Below are 21,173 nucleotides of genomic sequence, written 5' to 3' on the forward strand. Positions count from 1 at the left end.
CAATAACTCATTAGAAGGACTCAGAAGTCAGACATGCCATTATACTCATAATTATTAGAGAAAGGATACAGATCAAAATCAGAAAAAGGAAGAGGCATGTGGGGCAGGATCCATGGGAGACTAGGCACTGAGCTTCCAATGGAGTCTGGATGGTACTCACTCCTTCAGACAATGACATGTGATCACATGTGCAGAGTAATGCCAACCATGGATCCTCTCTTGAGCCTTAGTGTCTAGTTTTTATTGGGGCATGCTAACATAGACATGGCTGACCCTGGATGACTGACCTAAGACTCCAGCTCCTCTAGACGTTGAGGTGATACAGGGCAACCAAGGCCCCCACCATAAATCACATTGTTAGCACAGAGTATACCAGATGACCCAAGAAACCAGGTAAACAAAGGCACACCCATCAGGCAGGACATCCCAAGAGCTCAGTGGTCACCACCTGCCACTCCCTACCCCCCCCCCCCAGCCTTGGTGCCATTCAAGGGGCAGACCTCTCTTCAGGCAAGGATAACCCTTGCTGCACAGCCACATTCTGGGAAGGGTGGAGGGGACTCTACTTGACCCCTGCCCTCCATCTGCCCCAGGTCAAATCGAGTTCACTTGGCAGGAAGTGATGATTGGGCTGGAGAGCTCACTCCTCATGTTCCCCATCAACCTCCTGATCGTTCAGATCTTTCGGAATACCCGTCCTTGGGTGGCTAAGGAGCAGAACGCTGGGAAATGGGATGGGAGGCGCCTCAGCCTGGCACCCTCACCACAGCCCATGGAGGATGGCCTTCTGACGCCTGAAGCAGTGACCAAGGCAGGTCTCAACCCTGGCAGCACAGGGGGACTTCTAGCCTGGGAAGAAGTTGGGGTGGGGACTGGGGTTTGAGGCCTGCAGTCCATGTTGTCTGACAGCGTCGGTTACCAAGATTCATCAACTGCACACACACGCACGTACACATATGTGCAAAAATGTGTACATCACACGTACACATGCAGGCATACACACATGCCACATGTACACACATTCACACAAACCATGGATACACCCACAAACATGTATAGAGGTACACAATGTATATCTGCACAGTGCACACATGTACACATGCACACACATACCCACATGAATGCTTACACACATGCCACATGTACACATTAACACACACCACACATCTACAATGCATACATATATGCAAACAACATACGCACATCTCCACACACATGTACACACATGTGTGTACGTGTGTTCACACACATGTACACATGTGCAAGCACAGACCTACAACATACATTCACACATGCACAGATACCTTTTTTGGGTATCTATTCTGTACAAAATATTATACTTTCACTACAGATCACAGGCTGGAAGTACCCCAAAAGGATTCCCTCTGTATTCATGCATTTGTTACGCATTTATTGAGCACCTACGTGCCACACTTTGAGGAATATAGCCTGAAATGTGTCAGTTGAAATCCTAGAATAGAGATTTTATGCAGGACAAAACAGAAGCTCAAGGTGATCCAAGGTCACGTCTCAGTAGGCAGACCTGGGATCAGACCCAGACTGTCCAACCCCAGGATGAGTGCTCTTGAGTACTCTGCTGTCCCCTTACCTGTAGCTCACATCCTGTTCCCACTGGGTGACTTGCAGGATTTGTGGAGGCTTGTCAGCTCCCTGTTCAAAGCTCTGAAGGTGCCACCCCCTCTCTTGGGCTGGGACTCCACGAACTCAATGAACATCAACCAGCTGCTGGCCTTGATGGAAGATGTCATCTGTCGACAGATCAAAGCAGGGCAGGTCTTCTCGGAGGAAGTCAGCCAGACAGGGGCCCCTTTAACACTCACTCTTGGATCAGTACAAGTAAAAGGTGAGTTTTGATATTTCTCTGCTTAGAGGGGACATGTTGGAGCCAGGTGGATGCAGGACTGAGGGCTGTGTCTGTATCACTAGGGGATCAAGAAGTCTTCCCAGGGTCTCCCTCACCAGCCTGCACTCCAACCACTCACCATAGCCTCCCTCTCTGTACTACAGGTATCCTGGTCTCCACATAATTCCAAGGTGCCTTCCCATGAAGGCCTGTACACATTGTTAGTCTTCTGACCTTTAATGTCCTCTCTCCTCTCTTCACTTGGCTAATGCCTACTCAGCTTGTATTCTTGGCTGACGTGTCCTTTCCTCTGAGCAGCAACTCAACCACTCAGCCCACAACAGGGTCTCGAGCCACGTGCTCTTTAGCTCTTAAGTATCTCCTGCACTGCTTTCACATTCAGTTCACTTCAGTTCAGCCGCTCAGTCGTGTCCGACTCTTTGTGACCCCATGAATCGCAGCACGCCAGGCCTCCCTGTCCATCACCAACTCCCAGAGTTCACCCAAACTCACATCCATCGAGTCATTGATGCTATCCAGCCATCTCATCCTCTGTCGTCCCCTTCTCCTCCTGCCCCCAATGCCTCCCAGCATCAGAGTCTTTTCCAATGAGTCAACTCTTCACATGAGGTGGCCAAAGTACTGGAGTTTCAGCTTTAGCATCATTCCTTCCATTCTGATATCCTTCAGAATGGACTGGTTGGATATCCTTGCAATCCAAGGGACTCTCAAGAGTCTTCTCCAACACCACAGTTCAAAAGCATCAATTCTTCAGCGCTCAGCTTTCTTCACAGTCCAACTCTCACATCCATACATGACCACAGAAAAAACCATGGCCTTGACTAGACGGACCTTTGTTGGCAAAGCAATGTCTCTGCTTTTCAATATGCTATCTAGGTTGATCATAACCTTCCTTCCAAGGAGTAAGCGTCTTTTAATTTCATGGCTGCAATCACCATCTGCAGTAATTTTGGAGCCCAAAAAAGTAAAGTCTGACACTATTTCCACTGTTTCCCCATCTATTTCCGATGAAGTGATGGGACCAGATGCCATGATCTTCATTTTCTGAGTGTTGAGCTTTAAGCCAACTTTTTCACTCTCCTCTTTCACTTTCATCAAGAGGCTTTTTAGTTCCTCTTCACTTTCTGCCATAAGGGTGGGGTCATCTGCATATCTGAGGTTATTGATATTTCTCCCAGCAATCTTGATTCCAGCTTGTGCTTCTTCCAGCCCAGCGTTTCTCATGATGTACTCTGCATATAAGTTAAACAGGGTGACAATATACAGCCTTGACGAAATCCTTTTCCTATTTGGAACCAGTCTGTTGTTCCATGTCCAGTTCTAACTGTTGCTTCCTGACCTGCATACAAATTTCTCAAGAGGCAGGTCAAGTGGTCTGGTATTCCCATCTCTTTCAGAATTTTCCACAGTTTATTGTGATCCACACAGTCAAAGGCTTTGGCATAGTCAATAAAGCAGAAATAGATGTTTTTCTGGAACTCTCTTGCTTTTTCCATGATCCAGCGGATGTTGGCAATTTGATCTCTGGTTCCTCTGCCTTTTCTAAAACCAGCTTGAACATCAGGAAGTTCACGGTTCACATATTGCTGAAGCCTGGCTTGGAGAATTTTGAGCATTACTTTACTAGCATGTGAGATGAGTGCAATTGTGCGGTAGTTTGAGCATTCTTTGGTATTGCCTTTCTTTGGGATTGGAATGAAAACTGACCTTTTCCAGTCCTGTGGCCACTGCCGAGTTTTCCAAATTTGCTGGCATGTTCAGTGCAGCACTTTCACAGCATCATCTTTCAGGATTTGAAATAGCTCAACTGGAATTCCATCACCTCCACTAGCTTTGTTTGTAGTGATGCTTTCTAAGGCCCACTTGACTTCACATTCCAGGATGTCTGGCTCTAGGTCAGTGATCACACCATCGTGATTATCTGGGTCGTGAAGATCTTTTTTGTACAGTTCTTCTGTGTATTCTTGCCATCTCTTAATATCTTCTGCTTCTGTTAGGTCCATACCATTTCTGTCCTTCATCGAGCCCATCTTTGCATGAAATGTTCCCTTGGTATCTCTAATTTTCTTGAAGAGATCTCTAGTCTTTCCCATTCTGTTGTTTTCCTCTATTTCTTTGCATTGATCGCTGCAGAATGCTTTCTTATCTCTTCTTGCTATTCTTTGGAACTCTGCATTGAGAGGCTTATATCTTTCCTTTTCTCCTTTGCTTTTGGCTTCTCTTCTTTTCACAGCTATTTGTAAGGCCTCCCCAGACAGCCATTTTGCTTTTTTGCATTTCTTTTCCATGGGGATGGTCTTGATCCCTGTCTCCTGTACAATGTCACGAACCTCCATCCATAGTTCATCAGGCACTCTATCTATCAGATCTAGGCCCTTAAATCTATTTCTCACTTCCACTGTATAATCATAAGGGATTTGATTTAGGTCATACCTGAATGGTCTAGTGGTTTTCCCTACTTTCTTCAATTTAAGTCTGCATTTGGCAATAAGGAGTTCATGATCTGAGCCACAGTCAGCTTCTGGTCTTGTTTTTGCTGACTGTATAGAGCTTCTCCATCTTTGGCTGCAAAGAATATAATCAATCTGATTTTGGTGTTGACCATCTGGTGATGTCCATGTGTAGAGTCTTCTCTTGTGTTGTTGGAAGAGGGTGTTTGTTATGACCAGTGCATTTTCTTGGCAAAACTCTATTAGCCTTTGCCCTGCTTCATTCCGTATTCCAAGGCCAAATTTGCCTGTTACTCCAGGTGTTTTTTGACTTCCTACTTTTGCATTCCAGTCCCCTATAATGAAAAGGACATCTTTTGGGGGCGTTAGTTCTAAAAGGTCTTGTAGGTCTTCACAAAATCGTTCACCTTCAGCTTCTTCAGCGTTACTGGTTGGGGCATAGACTTGGATTACTGTGATATTGAATGGTTTGCCTTGGAAACAAACAGAGATCATTCTGTCGTTTTTGAGATTGCATCCAAGTACTGCATTTCGGAATCTTTTGTTGACCATGATGGCCACTCCATTTCTTCTGAGGGATTCCTGCCCGCAGTAGTAGACATAATGGTCATCTGAGTTAAATTCACCCATTCCAGTCCATTTTAGTTTGCTGATTCCTAGATTGTCGACATTCACTCTTGCCATCTCTTGTTTGACCACTTCCAATTTGCCTTGATTCATGGACCTGACATTCCAGGTTCCTATGCAATATTGCTCTTTACAGCATCAGACCTTGCTTCTATTACCAGTCACATCCACAGCTGGGTATTGTTTTTGCTTTGGCTCCATCCCTTCATTCTTTCTGGAGTTATTTCTCCACTGATCTCCAGTAGCATATTGGGCACCTCCTGACCTGGGGAGTTCCTCTTTCAGTATCCTATCATTTTGCCTTTTCATACTGTTCATGGAGTTCTCAAGGCAAGAATACTGGTTTGCCATTCCCTTCCCCAGTGGACCACATTCTGTCAGATCTCTCCACCATGACCCGCCCATCTTGGGTTGCCCCACGGGCATGGCTTTCACATTGCTTGTTGCCAAATCATGAATTACATGGAGAGCTGTACATGTGTACTGCACATTATTCTGGTCTGAACTAGTCTGACTCTCCTCTTGCCCCTTTCCACCTAGATCGCTGTCTCCAGTGCTTAGACCAGTTGTCCAGTAGAACTTCTCACAGTGACAGAAATGGTCTATGTCTCTATTGACCAATATGGCAGCCATTGGCCACAAGTAGCTATTGGCACACTTGAAACACGGCCAGTGTGACTAGGGAACTAAATTAGTTTTATTTTAATTTAAATAATCACACATGGCAAGTGGCTGCCATATTTGGTGGTGTGGCTTAAGTATGCTGCCATTTTTAACACAAGACTGATCACTGTCTTAACCTTGTTTAGAATACAAAAATGGGCGCTACAGATTGGGGAGTTCGAATTCATAACTCTTTGGCCCACTTCTGATACAGTGAATTAAATTTTCTGGAGTGAGGCCAGGAATCTGCATTTTTAACCAATCACTTTGGTGACTGTTATGTGGACTGAATGTTGAGAGCCACTGCCCGCAAGACAAGGTCCGAGTTCCTTAATGGAGCACTCGAAGCCCACCTGGCCAGGCCCATGCTGACCCCATGGTCAGCCCCATTTTGACCCCTGTGTTCCAGCCATGCTGGAGGATTAGCCCCAGAGAGCTGGGCTTGGGCTGCCCATGAAGGTCATCACAGCAGGAGCTCTGCTGATGCCCGCACTGGACACTTGGTCCTGTTTGGGGGTCTTTGGGGTTTGGGGGCATAGGCATTCACAGCATGGGCCTTAGAACAAGGACTCTGGAGTTGGTCAGACCTGGGGCTCGCCCACATGCAAGAGCAGCTGTGCAGCTTTGGACAGTTGGTCAACCTCCCTGAGAAAACCATTTCCTCCCTGTAAAATGGAAGCATTGATCCAGCCCTCTCCTTGGCTGGTTCTGAGGAATCAGTGAGATTATTGGACACTTGAACTGCTTAGACCCAAGACTGACACAGAACAGGAATTCAGTAAGTGATTATCATTGGGAGTGACGGGATCTTCCGGAAACACTGCTAGAATGCTTGCAACACCAAGGCTGTTGATGCTGGAAACTAGCTGTGGCGTCAGTGAGGGAGGCCCAGGAAGGAGGGGGAGGTAGAAGGCCTGAGTTGAGTCAAGGGAGGCAGGGTCTGTGTCGCCATTCCTTTACCCACAGCTGGTAAAGGAGCCTCTACTTTCTCCACATCACTTATTTTCTCAGTCACTTCTCACTCGTGACTGGAGAAGGGTCCTGGAGCCAGGGTGCTCCATTGTGCCATCTTCTATATGTAGTTTCATGCACCCTTTATGAAAATGAACTCTGGTCCAGACCTGAGCCCTTCTTGCCCAGGAGAAAGCCCCATGGGTGCCAGTCTCCCATCTCAGGGTCCAGGGACCCAGGCCATAATCTACCTGGAGAGGCCAAGCTTCCCTTAGAAGGTATGGGGAAACAGTGGAAAGGGTCAAAAGTGTGTTTTTCTTGCATGAATATGTTTTACCTCTGTAATTTAAAACATAAAACACCTTTGCTTTTTAAAAAATTTTTTAGGAAACTGAAATTTGAAGAAAAGAACTGCAGAAGAACATTCAGAAGTAATCAGGGGAAACTTTTTCACTGGCTGTTTCATGCTGTTAAGGAATTATTATTAATTGTTTTAAAAATTGATAATGACACTGGTTTTGTTTTTAAAAGGAGCCTTTTCCTGATACAGGAGAATATTTAGTGTCAGGACATGGGGCTTGGAATTTAGATGAGATACGACTGGCCATGAGGAGATCATTTTGAGCAATGGGTACAGGTTCATCTCATTCTCTTTTCTAATTTAGAATTTTTCATAATAAAAAAACTAAAAACAAAAGATCAAGACTTATACCATCTTTGGCAACAGGCAAACTTGGCTTCAAATTAAAATCTTGTATGTATTAAAATATTTACAGATGAGAGAACTCTGTGTCTAGGATTTGCTTTTTATATACTCCAGAAAAAAAAAAAAAAAAAAAAGGGCAGAGAAAAGACTGCCAAAATATGGGTATATGCTGTGGGAGGGCAATACGTATATTATTCTCATCTCTTCTATGTGTAAGGAAATTTTGAAAATGCCCTTGATAAAAGACTAGAAGTGTGTGTATGCTCAGTTGCTCAGTCATGTCTGATTCTTTGTGGACCCATGGACTGTAGCCTGGCAGGGTCTTCTGTCCATGGGATTTTCGGGCAAGAAGAAGTACATTCAAATCCTAACTGACCATGCGGGCTGAGTACTCCATCTTTCTGAATCTCAGGTTTCCCATGTCTTGGCATATGGTAAGTGCTCGATATAAGAAAATCATCACCAACACCTCTTTTTCTATTGCAGGCAGTCTACTCTGTCATTCAGCACCAGCTGATGCTCTTTCTCTCCCTTGTCCTCCAGAAAACATGCAACGCTCCAGGCCCAAGGTGGGCCCAAGTGATGCCTGGAAGAACAGTGCCTTCCGGCAGTGTCTCTATCGTCAGCTGGAGCACCTGGAGCAAGAGCTGCTGCTGCTGGAGCCCCGGGGCTCCTCCCAGGGTCAGAACCACACCAGGGCACTAGGGCAGCTACAGACCCTGAAGGGCTATCTGGTGGCACAGGCTGGAACCCTGCCCCCAGCACACTCCAGGTAATCTACTCCCCTGGGTGCTCCCAGCCTAGGGGCCTGCCAGGACAGCATCCTGGGCAACATCAGAAGGTTATTCATCCAGATCTTTCCAGGAAGCAGCGACTCAGGACGTGCAAAATTTCAGGGAAGAGGGCATTCGATAGTGTGATTTTATCAGATCACCGTTGGAGCCCTTTGTACAGCATTTTACAGTTTATAACCATTTCCACATGGGTGCTTCAAGGCTGCACTCTTGGACAAGCCCCTCAACCTCTCTGAGCCACATTTTCCCCATCTATAATAGGGAATGATAACACTTATCTCTTGGTCCAAACCTAAAAAGAATTTAAAAGGGCCTGGCCCATAAAGAGCAGTACCACCCAGGACATCTACAAAGAATATGGGCTAGGTGTGGAAGGGCCTGGAGACAGAGTCCTCACCAGAGTCCCCTTGACCTGGCATAGTAAGCATTTGTTTACTAAACATTTGCTTTCATCTCCAGGTGAACTGCCTTCATCCCCTTTTCAAGGTCCCAAATTTCAACCTACTTCTCACATGCCACAGAACCTTCAATTGCCTAACTTGTCCTTGGGCCTTAAATTCTTCTGAAGGCCCATACATATGTAATTAAATTTGCTTTTTCTCCTGTTAATCTGTCTCATGCCAACTTAATTTAAACCAGCCAGAAGAATCTAGAAAGGGTAGAAGGAAATTTTCTTTTTCTTTCCCAAGAATAGCACAATAACTGAGAAAATGACCATTTTTGAGATGTATTCTAAAATAATTGGTGATAATTTTATATTATGTATGGAATTTATTTTTAAATATGCCAAGGGGAAAAAAGCATGTGGAAATAGATGAAATAAGTTTGACAAGGTGATGGTTGTTGAAAGTAGTTGATGGGGGTTCAGTCTACTCACTGATTTTTGTATAATGGGGAATTTTCATAATAAAAACAATTATATAGTACTAGCCTTCTAGGCTTGCCATCTGTATAATGCAGTCTGTATGGGGACTCGCTCCTCAGTTCAGTTCAGTCGCTCAGTCGTGTCTGACTCTTTGCAGTCCCATGAATTGCAGCACGCCAGGCCTCTCTGTCCATCACCAACTCCCAGAGTTCACTCAGACTCACATCCATCGAGTCAGTGATGCCATCCAGCCATCTCATCCTCTGTCATCCCCTTCTCCTGCTGCCCCCAATCCCTCCCAGCATCAGAGTCTTTTCCAATGAGTCAACTCTTCACATGAGGTGGCCAAAGTACTGGAGTTTCAGCTTTAGCATCATTCCTTCCAAAGAAATCCCAGGGCTGATCTCCTTCAGAATGGACTGGTTGGATCTCCTTGCAGTCCAAGGGACTCTCAAGAGTCTTCTCCAACACCACAGTTCAAAAGCATCAATTCTTCAGCGCTCAGCCTTCTTCACAGTCCAACTCTCACATCCATACATGACCACTGGAAAAACCATAGCCTTGACTAGATGGACCTTTATTGGCAAAGTAATGTCTCTGCTTTGAATATGCTATCTACATTGGTCATAACTTTCCTTCCAAGGAGTAAGCATCTTTTAATTTCATGGCTGCAATCACCATCTGCAGTGATTTTGGAGCCCCCCAAAATAAAGTCTGATACTGTTTCCACTGTTTCCCCATCTATTTCCTATGAAGGGATGGGACCAGATGCCATGATCTTCATTTTCTGAATGTTGAGCTTTAAGCCAACTTTTTCACTCTCCTTTTTCACTTTCATCAAGAGGCTTTTTAGTTCCTCTTCACTTTCAGCCATAAGAGTGGTGTCATCTGCATATCTGAGGTTATTGATATTTGTCCTGGCAATCTTGATTCCAGCTTGTGCTTCTTCCAGTCCAGAGTTCCTCATGATGTACCCTGCATATAAGTTAAATAAGCAGGGTGACAATATACAGCCTTGACGTACTCCTTTTCCTATTTGGAACCAGTCTGTTGATCCATGTCCAGTTCTAACTGTTGCTTCCTGACCTGCATATAGGTTTCTCAAGAGGCAGGTCAGGTGGTCTGGTATTCCCATCTCTTTCAGAATTTTCCACAGTTTATTGTGATCCACACAGTCAAAGGCTTTGACATAGTCAATAAAGCAGAAACAGATGTTTTTCTAGAACTCTCTTGCTTTTTTGATGATCAAGTGGATGTTGGCAATTTGATCTCTGGTTCCTCTGCCTTTTCTAAAACCAGCTTGAACATCAGGAAGTTCACGGTTCACATACTGCTGAAGCCTGGCTTGGAGAATTTTGAGCATTACTTTACTAGCATATGAGATGAGTGCAATTGTGCAGTAGTTTGAGCATTCTTTGGCATTGTCTTTCTTTGGGATTGGAATGAAAACTGACTTAGTCCTGTGGCCACTGCTGAGTTTTCCAAATTTGCTGGCATATTCAATGTAGCACTTTCACGGCATCATCTTTCAGGATTTGAAATAGCTCAACTGGAATTCCATCACCTCCACTAGCTTTGTTTGTAGTGATGCTTTCTAAGGCCCACTTGACTTCACATTCCAGGATGTCTGGCTCTAGGTCAGTGATCACACCATCCTGATTATCTGGGTCATGAAGATCTTTTTGTACAGTTCTTCTATGTATTCTTGCCACCTCTTTTTAATATCTTCCACTTCTGTTAGGTCCATACCATTTCTGTCCTTTATTGAGCCCATCTTTGCATGAAATGTTCCCTTGGTATCTCTAATTTTCTTGAAGAGATGTCTAGTCTTTCCCATTCTGTTGTTTTCCTCTATTTCTTTGCACTGATTGCTGAGGAAGGCTTTCTTATCTCTCCTTGCTATTCTTTGGAACTCTGCATTCAGATGCTTATATCTTTCCTTTTCTCCTTTGCTTTTGGCTTCTCTTCTTTTCACAGCTATTTGTAAGGCCTCCCCAGACAGCCATTTTGCTTTTTTGCATTTCTTTTCCATGGGGATGGTCTTGATCCCTGTCTCCTGTACAATGTCACGAACCTCTGTCCATAGTTCATCAGGTACTCTATTTTTCAGATCTAGTCCCTTAAATCTATTTCTCACTTCCACTGTATAATCATAAGGGATTTGATTTAGGTCATACCTGAATGGTCTAGTGGTTTTCCCTACTTTCTTCAATTTAAGTCTGCATTTGGCAATAAGGAGTTCATGATCTGAGCCACAGTCAGCTTCTGGTCTTGTTTTTGCTGACTGTATAGAGCTTCTCCATCTTTGGCTGCAAAGAATATAATCAATCTGATTTCGGTGTTGACCATCTGGTGATGTCCATGTATAGAGTCTTCTCTTGTGTTGTTGGAAGAAGGTGTTTGCTATGACCAGTGCATTCTCTTGGCAAAACTCTATTAGCCTTTGCCCTGCTTCATTCCGTATTCCAAGGCTAAATTTGCCTGTTACTCCAGGTGTTTCTTGACTTCCTACTTTTGCATTCCAGTCCCCTATAATGAAAAGGACATCTTTTTTGGGTGTTAGTTCTAAAAGGTCTTGTAGGTCTTCATAGAACAATTCAACTGCAGCTTCTTCAGCATTACAGGTTGGGGCATAGATTTGGATTACTGTGACATTGAATGGTTTGCCTTGGAAACAAACAGATCATTCTGTTGTTTTCTTTTGTTTTTTTTTCAAGAGAACAATTTATTATCATTTAAAATTTGTTACTTTACTCATATTTCCTTTTGTAGATTCTGTTGTTTTTGAGATTGCATCCAAGTACTGCATTTCGGACTCTTTCGTTGACCATGATGGCTACTCCATTTCTTCTAAGGGATTCCTTCCCACAGGAGGAGATATAATGGTCAACTGAGTTAAATTCACCCATTCCAGTCCATTTTAGTTTGCTGATTCCTAGATTGTCGACGTTCACTCTTGCCATCTCCTGTTTGACCACTTCCAATTTGCCTTCATTCATGGACCTAACATTCCAGGTTCCTATGCAATATTGCTCTTTACAGCATAGGATCTTGCTTCTATCACCAGTCACATCCACAACTGGGTATTGTTTTTGCTTTGGCTCCATCCCTTCTGGAGTTATTTCTGGAGTTATTTCTCCACTGATCTCCAGTAGCATATTGGCACCTACCAACCTGGGGAGTTTCTCTTTCAATATCCTATCATTTTGCCTTTTCATACTATTCATGGGGTTCTCAAGGCAAGAATACTGAAGTGGTTTGCCATTCCCTTCTCCAGTGGACCACATTCTGTCAGACCTCTCCACCATGACTCACCTGTCTTGGGTGGCCCCACACAGCATGGCTTAGTTTCATTGAGTTAGACAAGGCTATGGTCCTAGTGTGATTAGATTGACTAGTTTTCTGCGATTATGGTTTCAGTGTGTCTGCCCTCTCGCAACACCTACCATCTTACTTGGGTTTCTCTTAGCTTGGATGTGGGGTATCTCTTCACAGCTGCTCCAGCAAAGTGCAGCCGCTGCTCCTTACTTTGGATGAGGAGTATCTCCTCACTGCTGCCCCTCCTGACCTTGAACATGGAGTAGCTCCTCTCAGCCCTCCTGTGTCCAGTAAGCATTGAATAAAAGTGATCTCAATACCGTATGTGTATGTATATCAGACAGAATACAGAACAGGACAAAGAGAAAACTGAGGGTCTGACAGGTCAAGGAACTTGACCAAGTCACGAAGCTGGTGGAGGTGGAGTAGGAGTTGAACTTGAGCCCAAATGGTGCCACACTGATTATATTCACCCTCTCTTGCAGTTCCCTGCAGGCAAGCAAGCTCCCTCGAGGCCTGCCCTGGTGGTGTGTCCTGGTGGGCTGGCTCCTGGTGGTAGTCACAAGTGGGGTGGCAGCCTTCTTCACCATGCTCTACGGCTTGCACTACGGGCGGACCAGCTCCCTCAAGTGGCTCATCTCCATGGCCGTCTCCTTCGTGGAGAGCGTGTTTGTCACCCAGCCACTGAAGGTCAGGACCTCTGTGGGGCTGCCCTCATCTCCTCCTCCCCTCTGCCCATGCTTTCCCTCCTGCCACCTGCTCCCTCCTTAGGCTTCAGCAGTTCCCTTATCTCTTCATTCAACAAACCCAGCTGTAGGGCCACTTCTGGGTAGACCTGGGGCAGGAAGGTAATTACCAGGATAACCCATGCTCCCTCATGGCCAGATGCTGGCATCTTATCACTGTCACCCTCGGGAGGGTCCTCGCCTCCACTTTACAGATGGGAAAACCTGAGGTAAAGTGGACATGAGTTTGAGCAAACTCTGGGAGATGGTGAAGGCCTGGGAAGCCTCGTGTGCTGCAGTCCACAGGGTCACAAAGAGTCAGACAAGATTTAGAGACTGAAGAACAACAACAAAAGAGGATAAGGTCACAAAAAAATCTTGCCCCAGGTCACATGTAAAATAGGAATTATGTGTTTCCTCAGGGCTAGGAATGATTTTGATTGTGGCATGTGCAACTTACAAGAACTTTATCTTCAGAAAATAAAAACACCAAGTCATTAAATGTGTCCATGAACTGGAAATACACTCCTGTTCCTGAAAATGTAAAATTATGCAAGTGAGCAGTCAGTCACTGAACCTGGCCTGGAAGAAGCCAGGTGGTAGGAATACTGGCATGGGGTAGGGGGAAGCTATAGAAATGAGGGAACATTTATAGAGACTCTTTCTACCTATGAGGCATTGCAGAATCTCTCTCACCACCCACCCCACCCCCACCCCAAACAGCTCCTGACACCTGACCCAATCCAGTCTGAGAATATTAAGAACAGAGTCTTGAGCCTTATGCTTCTATACTGTGGGTGCAGAGACAATGTAACGGGAGGAATTACTTCATACAGAAAGGGAGGGCCAGACGGAGGGAGGAGGTAGGTGTATATGCTAGGGAGGTGTAAGTCACTAGGCTGAGAGGTAACAGAAAGGCTGAGCAAAAGGAGAGCAGCGGGTGGGAGGGCTCAGGGAATGCCAGAAGCAGGGTGAGTTCAAGGATTTGCCTGTCTTGGCCTGGTTGGTGACCAGGCGCACACACACTTCATGACCAGGTGACCTCTCTGCAGAGGATGGGTTGGTTCCCACCTGGCTGCCCCAGAGCATGGCTCTTGTCCCAGGACACCAATGTATCTCCCATTCTACCCAACTCAGACCAGGAATTGACAGAGTTTCCAACACGGGCTTGGGGTTCACGGTGGGTGTTTTCTAGGTGCTGGGGTTCGCAGCTTTCTTTGCTCTGGTGTTGAAGCGAGTGGAGGATGAGGAGGAGCCTGTGGTCCCCCTCCCGGGATGTCTCTCCAGCCCAGGTAATGGTGCCTGGGTGTAGGCAGGGGGCTGACGAGGCTGAGAAAGCCCCATAGAGCCCAGCCACTGGGTGATCCTGGGCTCAGACCTTTGCTCCCCATCAGACTTCAGGCCTACTGGTGAGGCACCCCCAGACCATCCTGGAACAAGTGCCCCTCCTCTGTCTCCTGAGCAACCTCATTCCTCCCCTATCCAAGCCTTTCTGACACCCAAGCATGAAGAGGCACCGTGGGGTCCGTGTTCGGCAGGGGCCATCACCCTCTGTGTAATAACAAGCAAGCTTTCCTCTCCAGGATTCAGGTCATTAGGGAACTAAAATACAAGTTGTGGGGGTGAGGGGTGAGAATGGGGGATAAGAGAGTTGTAATTAGGATTCTCAGACAAGGGTCTGCAAACAACAGCCAGGGGCCCAAATCCAGCCCAGCACCTGCTTTTGTAAGCATTTTAGTGGGACACAGCCATGCTGCCTCTGGTCAGAGGACCTCTTCCGCCCAACCTGATCTCACTTTCCAGCCAAAACTCCTGAGGGTGCCTACAATAAGAGAATTACAAAAAACAAACAGGCAAACAGAACAGAATCAACACTCTAACAGTCTATGCAGAGATTCTGACTCTCAAGGAAAAACAGGAGCAAACAAAAGCCCATACCCCTACATCCCTAGGCAGTATGGTGACTTCCTCATGGGCCTGGATCCTTCCGTCCTCCAATAGGGTTTTGGCTGTGCAGACCCAAAAAGTCCATTAAAACCATCTTCCAAGTCAAAAATTAATTTTCTCCAAAGAGACGTCAGCCTCCCAATCAATTAAATATTCATCGGTCATTCCTTTGGCATTTATCCAGGGAGTACTTGCTGTGTTCCAGGCAATACACTGCCTTGGGAACATGATTTACATAAAATCCAATCATTGTAAGTGTATAATTCATTGATTTTAGTAAATTTATAGAGTTGTGCAACTATCACCACAATTCAGAACAGCTGTGTTACCCCCAAAAGTTCCCTCTTGCCTGTTTGAAATCAATCCTTGCTCTCCACTCAGCCCTAGCAACACAGCACTGACTGGTTGGAACAGGTTACTGCTCTTAGAATAAAAGACATTTGTGGTGTTAGAGGTAAAGAACCCACCTGCCAGGGCAGGAGATGTAAGAGATGCAGGTTTGATCCCTGGGTCAGGAAGATCCCCTGGAGAAGAGCATGGCAACCCACTACAGTATTCTTTCCTAGAGAATCCCATGGACAGAGTAGCCTGGTAGGCTACAGTCTATGGGGTCACAAAGAGTTGGACACGACTGAAGTGACTTAGCACACTTGGAATAAACAGCCCATTTGGGAGACACACTAACAAATAAATGTACAAGATAACTTTAAGAAAGAATGAGGAGGGTAGAATAAGACGGTGCAGGCCTCTCTGCTGAAGGGGTACCTAAGCTGGCTCCCAAAGGATGGGACAGGGAAGGACTGAACACTGAGTATGTGCAAAGACCCGGAGGTGGAACCATAGCTTGTCGCTTTACAGCAGTTGCTGACGGGGTGGCTAGGGCATGGGGAGCTGTGTGCATGTGGAAGGAGGGGTTCAAGATGAAGGCAGAGAGGTCGGTGAGGACCAGGCCATGCAGTGCCCTGGGGCCATGCTGGGGCTTTGGAGTGTCTTAAATAGGAGATTTGTGATTTTAGGAAGATTACTATGACTGCTCTTGGAGACCAGAGATAGTGGGTCAAAGGTAGAAGTGGGGAGGCCAGTAGGAAGACTAGTGAAATGGTCCTAGATTGGGGGTGGCATGCGTTAGCAGTGGGGATGGACAGAGGGGCGTGGATCTAAAAAGTCAGTTGGGTCAATATAGCCATATCAGACTGCCTATAAACGGTGTTAATACCAAATGCAGACAAGGATGCAGAGAAGCTGGAGGACTGATACAGTCCCAGTGGGAATGTAAAATGGTACAGACACTCTGGAAAACAGTTTGGTAGTTCCTTTCAAAACTAAAAATGGGTTTACCATTTGACTTGGAAATTGCACTCTTGGGCATTTATCCCAGAGAAATAAAGATTTATTTTCATACAGGAATCTGTATACAAACTTTCATAGCAGTTTCATTCGCAATTGCCAAAAGATACTTAGCCACTCCAAGAGAAATGAAAATATATATCCATACAAAACATTCATAGACACACTATTCTTAATAGCCCATACCAGGAGTAATCCAAATATCCATCAATAGGTGAATTAAACAAAAGGTAGTATGTCCATTCAACAGAATACTACTCAAACATAAAAAGAAACTACTAATATACACAACAAGGATGAGCATCAAATATTACACTAAGTAAAAGATGCCAGATACAAAAAACTATGTACATATGACTCTATTTATATGAAAAGTCCAGAAAGAAAATCTATGGATACAGAAAGCAAATTAATGAGGCTGAGGGTGGAGATAGAGTGGGAGTAGACACTCACTTCAGGGATATGAGGGAACCTCTAGGGGTGACAGAAACACTCTAAAACTGAGTTGTGGTGATGGTGGCACAACTCTATAAATTTACTAAAATCACTGGATTGTAGGTTTCTATAGGGTGCGTTCGTGAAAATTATAGCTCATAAAGTGGTCTGAGAAAGAAGATACTTGGAATTAGACATAACAGGACTTCGAGATATTAGATACCCTCATCTTTCCAAGTTTGGGAAGCACTGAGATCCACCTTAGAGTTCAGGAACACAGGAAGACTGCATTCAGTGATCAGTGAGACCACAGTAATGGGAGGCATCTGTTCCTGGAGGAAAAGGGACGGGACCCTGGGCACAGGATAGCCCAGGCAGAGGAATGGAGGGGGAATGATGGGTCCCGTGGTACCTGGTGAGGGGAGTCTCTTGGTTGCAAATGTATGACCTGGTTCCACTGCCCATTTCGGGGACTGCTTTTATGCCCTTCACTTTCACAGACCCCTCTGCCTTGTTCCGAGCACGAAGAAACAGCAGAAGGGATACCTACCAGCCGCCTCTGGCCTCTGACATTGAGAAGATGAAAACCATGCACCTCAAGGAGCAGAAAGCATTTGCCTTAATCAGAGAAATCTTGGGTAGGCAGCCAAGATTACCTATGAGTGACCTTCCCACTTGCTGGTTCTTAACACAGACTTGAAAGGATGTGGTGCAATCTCTTTTCTTTTTCTACTCTTTTTGTTCTGTTCATTCATTTGGTTTTCCAGGCATTGGTCAACCCCCGATTAGTGTTCTAGATGTCTCTTGAGATGTGCATTCACATGAGACATTTTGTCTCTTCATCTTCTGGGGGAATCTCTCCGGGAGTCCTCTGACAAGCTCTTGTAAGGACTGGCTACTGTCATTCTGAGGTCCCTCTTCACTGGGGCCTGAGAATTCTCTTTATTATTCTACTGTGTTGAAGCTGCGGCCTGTATCTCATATTTTCGTCCTTCTTGGTTCATTCCTTTGTTTCATGAAACACACTCTCCCATAGTTGCCATGACAAGGAGGCCATACTTGTGTCTGTGCTTCCACTGGCCAAGCACATATGGCTAAAGCACAGAGTTGGGGAGCTTGAGTAGGAATTGCATACACAGAATGAAGAACAGGAGGGGTGTGGGCAGAACCCCAATAAGTCATCTTGAGGTGAGGGGAGGGGTGCCAGAATGCATACTCCCAAGCCCTGGACCCAGAGATTCTAGTTCAGTAAGGTTATGCATCCCCCATGAGATTCTAACTTCGGGCTTTCTAAACTAAATCTTTGTACCTAATGGCCCTTAGGTCACACTCATCTGTCTACTGGTGAGCTGCATGAGGGCAGGGAACACATCTGTCATCTTTATCGCTCTATCCTCAGCATTGCAACTTGGCAGAGCACCCGCCTTTTTTTGGCCGTGCCACACAGCATGTGGAGTCTTAGCTCCCCAACCAGGGATTGAACCCATGCCCCTGAAGTGGAAGCCCTGGACCACCAGGGGAGTCCCCGGAGCCCCATTTTTAAAAAATTCTCTTTAAGAAACATTCAGACAGCACAAAGTCCATGCAGGCACTATTGTAAGTGCTTTATGAACATTAACTTGTTGACTCCATCACAACTGTGTGACAGAATTTTCATCTCCGCTTCACAGACAAGGAAAAGGAGGCACAGAAGGGTTAAGTCACTTGCGAAGGGCACATGGGTAGGAAATGTCAGAGCTGGAATTTGAACCCAGACAGAGGCTCATGGCCTGTGGACTTTGCTCCTTTCTGCTGTCCTTATAAGGACTGGCTCCTTTGTCACCAGAGGGGCAAGTGGCAGGTCTACAGACCTCAACTGTTCTGAGCCATGTGCCTTTCCACATCTTGCCCTGCACTTGGTAGGAGTTGGGGCTTCTGCCTGACGAGGGGCTGTACCTCCCTTCCCAGCGTACCTGGGCTTTCTGTGGATGCTGCTGCTGGTTGCCTATGGGCAGAGGGACCCCAGCGCCTATCACTTCAACAGACACCTCGAGCACAGCTTCACCCAAGGCTTTTCAACCGTGCTGAGCTTCCAACAGTTCTTCACATGGGCCAACACCACCCTCGTAAGCAACCTGTACAGTCATTACCCAGGTATTGTGCCCAGCCCAGGATGTGTATTAGCACCTTTCACACTTCTTTCTTGGAACAGCAGTGGGTCACTGCCTCAGCCTTACAGAGAACCAATAACCACAGAACCATACGCTTTGAAGGAGAGACCCTCTGAGGGCCCCTAACCCTCCCTGAATGCAGAGTAGAGAACCTCCTTCTTAGATAACTGAGCCAGAGTTGGCCAGCGGAAATGATGTGGCAGGCAGAAAGGACCACATGAGTGAAGGCAAGCCTGAAACACTGACGCGCTACACTTCCTGGAACTAGAGTGCTGAGTGTGGCTGCCTTGTGGGGTAGGAGTAGAGGACCTGTGAGAAGCAAAGCAGAAGAGAGGAACAGGGGCCACATCATGAAGGCTCTGGAAGTTCAGTTTATGTTTAAGGAAGTGAAGAGCCATTGACAGCTTCTTTGTGAGGCAGTAACATAGTTCTGTGGTATAAACAGCACATGGAAGCTGGAGTAGAGGGTAGGTAGGTTAGGAAGCTGGGGAGAAATGATGGGACTGATGTAAGGACAAGAGGCAGAGGTGATGGAGAAACGGAGGTGGGGACATCGAAGATGCACTGCTGATGGGCCCTGTTGACTCACAGGATGAGCACTGGGGGAAAGGACAAAAATGGTCTCCAAGATGACACCTGGGTAGGGTGTGTCATTCCTCAAGAGAAGTTATGCAAAAAGTAGACCAGGTCCAAGGTGGGGAGACGGTGATGAATGGTTGAATGTGGTTGGCCATGAACTTCTCTTGGCTGATTCTACGTGGGTACACTGGAGGTCGTGTTAGCATCCAGGCCAAAAAGCTTGGAATGTGTTAAGACAGTGTTGATGGCTACATTTACCCACGTGTTTCTCATCCCCAGGCTTTGTCACTGATGGGAATGCCAAGCTGGTTGGCAGTGCCCAGATTCGCCAAGTGAGGGTCCAGGAGAGCTCCTGCCTTCTTGCCCCGCAGCTGCAGGCTTTCCTTGACAGGTGCCATGCACCATATTCCCTGGATGTGGAAGACCTGTCAGACTATGGGGAAGGCTGGAATGCCTCCGTCCTCAACAACAGCAATGACTTCTCCCAGGCTTGGCGGTACCAGAGCCAGAGCCAGCGCCGAGGGTATCCCCTCTGGGGCAAACTCACCGTGTACCGGGGAGGAGGTTACGTGGTCTCCTTGGGGACTGATCGCCAAAGTGCATCAAGGTAAGGCTCACTTGATTCATGTGCAGCAGAGGAAAGACATTTGCTTGATTCCAGGTCTGATTGGTGGGTGCAGCCTTCAAAACAGGGCTGAGCCAAGCTCATTTTATCATTGTGGGGAGGGCCTGGGGGATTCAGAGGCACTCAGGTTGTATTTTCAGGCCGCTGGGAACTATGCAGTCTCCAAGTTGGAAGAGAAATCCTGCCTCCAGGATTCTCAGCTTAGGGCACGAAGCCTGGTGGCCTCAGTTAGAAACAGTAGAGGGATGGGGAACTCAGGACCACACAAAGCACCCACCACCAGGCAAGTAGGAAGTGGTTAGGGCTCTTAAACCTTAACCACGAATTTGCAAGTTCTGAGGTTTTACCTACTCATAAGCTAACATGCTAGTTCGTTTCATGGATGCTGGCAGAAGACACAAGACTCCTAGGTCAGAGACAAAGGATTTCACTCCTCACAGCAAAAAACAGTAGCAGAGCTTCATGGCGATGGGAGTCAGTCCCCAGGAGGAGCCATGATAGATGCTTGCCCTGCAGGGAGTGACAGCACCAAGGAGAAACACTGTGCATAGAGCACTTTATCCACTGTTTCTACAGTGGCAGAAGCAAGCCTGCTCTTTGTCTGAAGGAGGACCTCACCCCATTCCTTGAAGCTGCTCACTGCAAACTCAGTGCTGAGATGAAGCCTGGGTAAAGCCCAGCCAGAGCCTTGAGTTTCTGAACACTCGGCATGAATGTGTGGGGACAGGCAGGGCTCACGCATACTGCCTCTCCCAGCACGCTCTAGTGTCGGAGGTATGAAACCTGGCACTGTTAGCGGTGTGGATCCAGGTGAGTGAGTAAACCTGTGTGAACCTCTGGCTCCTCCGCTGCATTATTACAACATCAAGGAACAGAGGTAACAAACTCCAAAAGGAAACCCCTGGCGGGGTCCCCTGGGATTAAGGACAGGCCAGAAATAGTCTATTTCCACATAAGAGGTGTTTTCCTGCTACTCAGAACTGACACATTCAGCAGGGTACAAACCCACCAGAAAAGTGAAAGTCGCTCAGTCACGTCTGACTCTTTGCAACCCCATGGAATTCTCGAGGCCAGAATACTGGAGTGGGTAGCTCTTCCCTTCTCCA

General features: G+C 46.4%; 1 protein-coding gene across 1 annotated transcript in view; it reads left to right on the top strand.

Annotated features, from left to right (window-relative positions):
• The window catches only part of LOC102267266 (polycystin-1-like protein 2), a 107,220-nt gene that overhangs the window by 75,261 nt on the left and 10,786 nt on the right, over nt 1-21,173 (top strand). The window contains exons 29-36 of the mRNA XM_005907887.2: nt 594-811; nt 1,648-1,864; nt 7,826-8,054; nt 12,745-12,949; nt 14,180-14,276; nt 17,214-17,351; nt 18,661-18,846; nt 19,722-20,049. Of these exons, the coding sequence (XP_005907949.2) occupies nt 594-811; nt 1,648-1,864; nt 7,826-8,054; nt 12,745-12,949; nt 14,180-14,276; nt 17,214-17,351; nt 18,661-18,846; nt 19,722-20,049 (1,618 nt within the window). The remainder of the gene's footprint in view (nt 1-593; nt 812-1,647; nt 1,865-7,825; nt 8,055-12,744; nt 12,950-14,179; nt 14,277-17,213; nt 17,352-18,660; nt 18,847-19,721; nt 20,050-21,173) is intronic.

Source organism: Bos mutus, chromosome 18 (genome assembly GCF_027580195.1).
Source record: "Bos mutus isolate GX-2022 chromosome 18, NWIPB_WYAK_1.1, whole genome shotgun sequence".
NCBI classification, from domain to species: Eukaryota; Metazoa; Chordata; class Mammalia; order Artiodactyla; family Bovidae; genus Bos; species Bos mutus.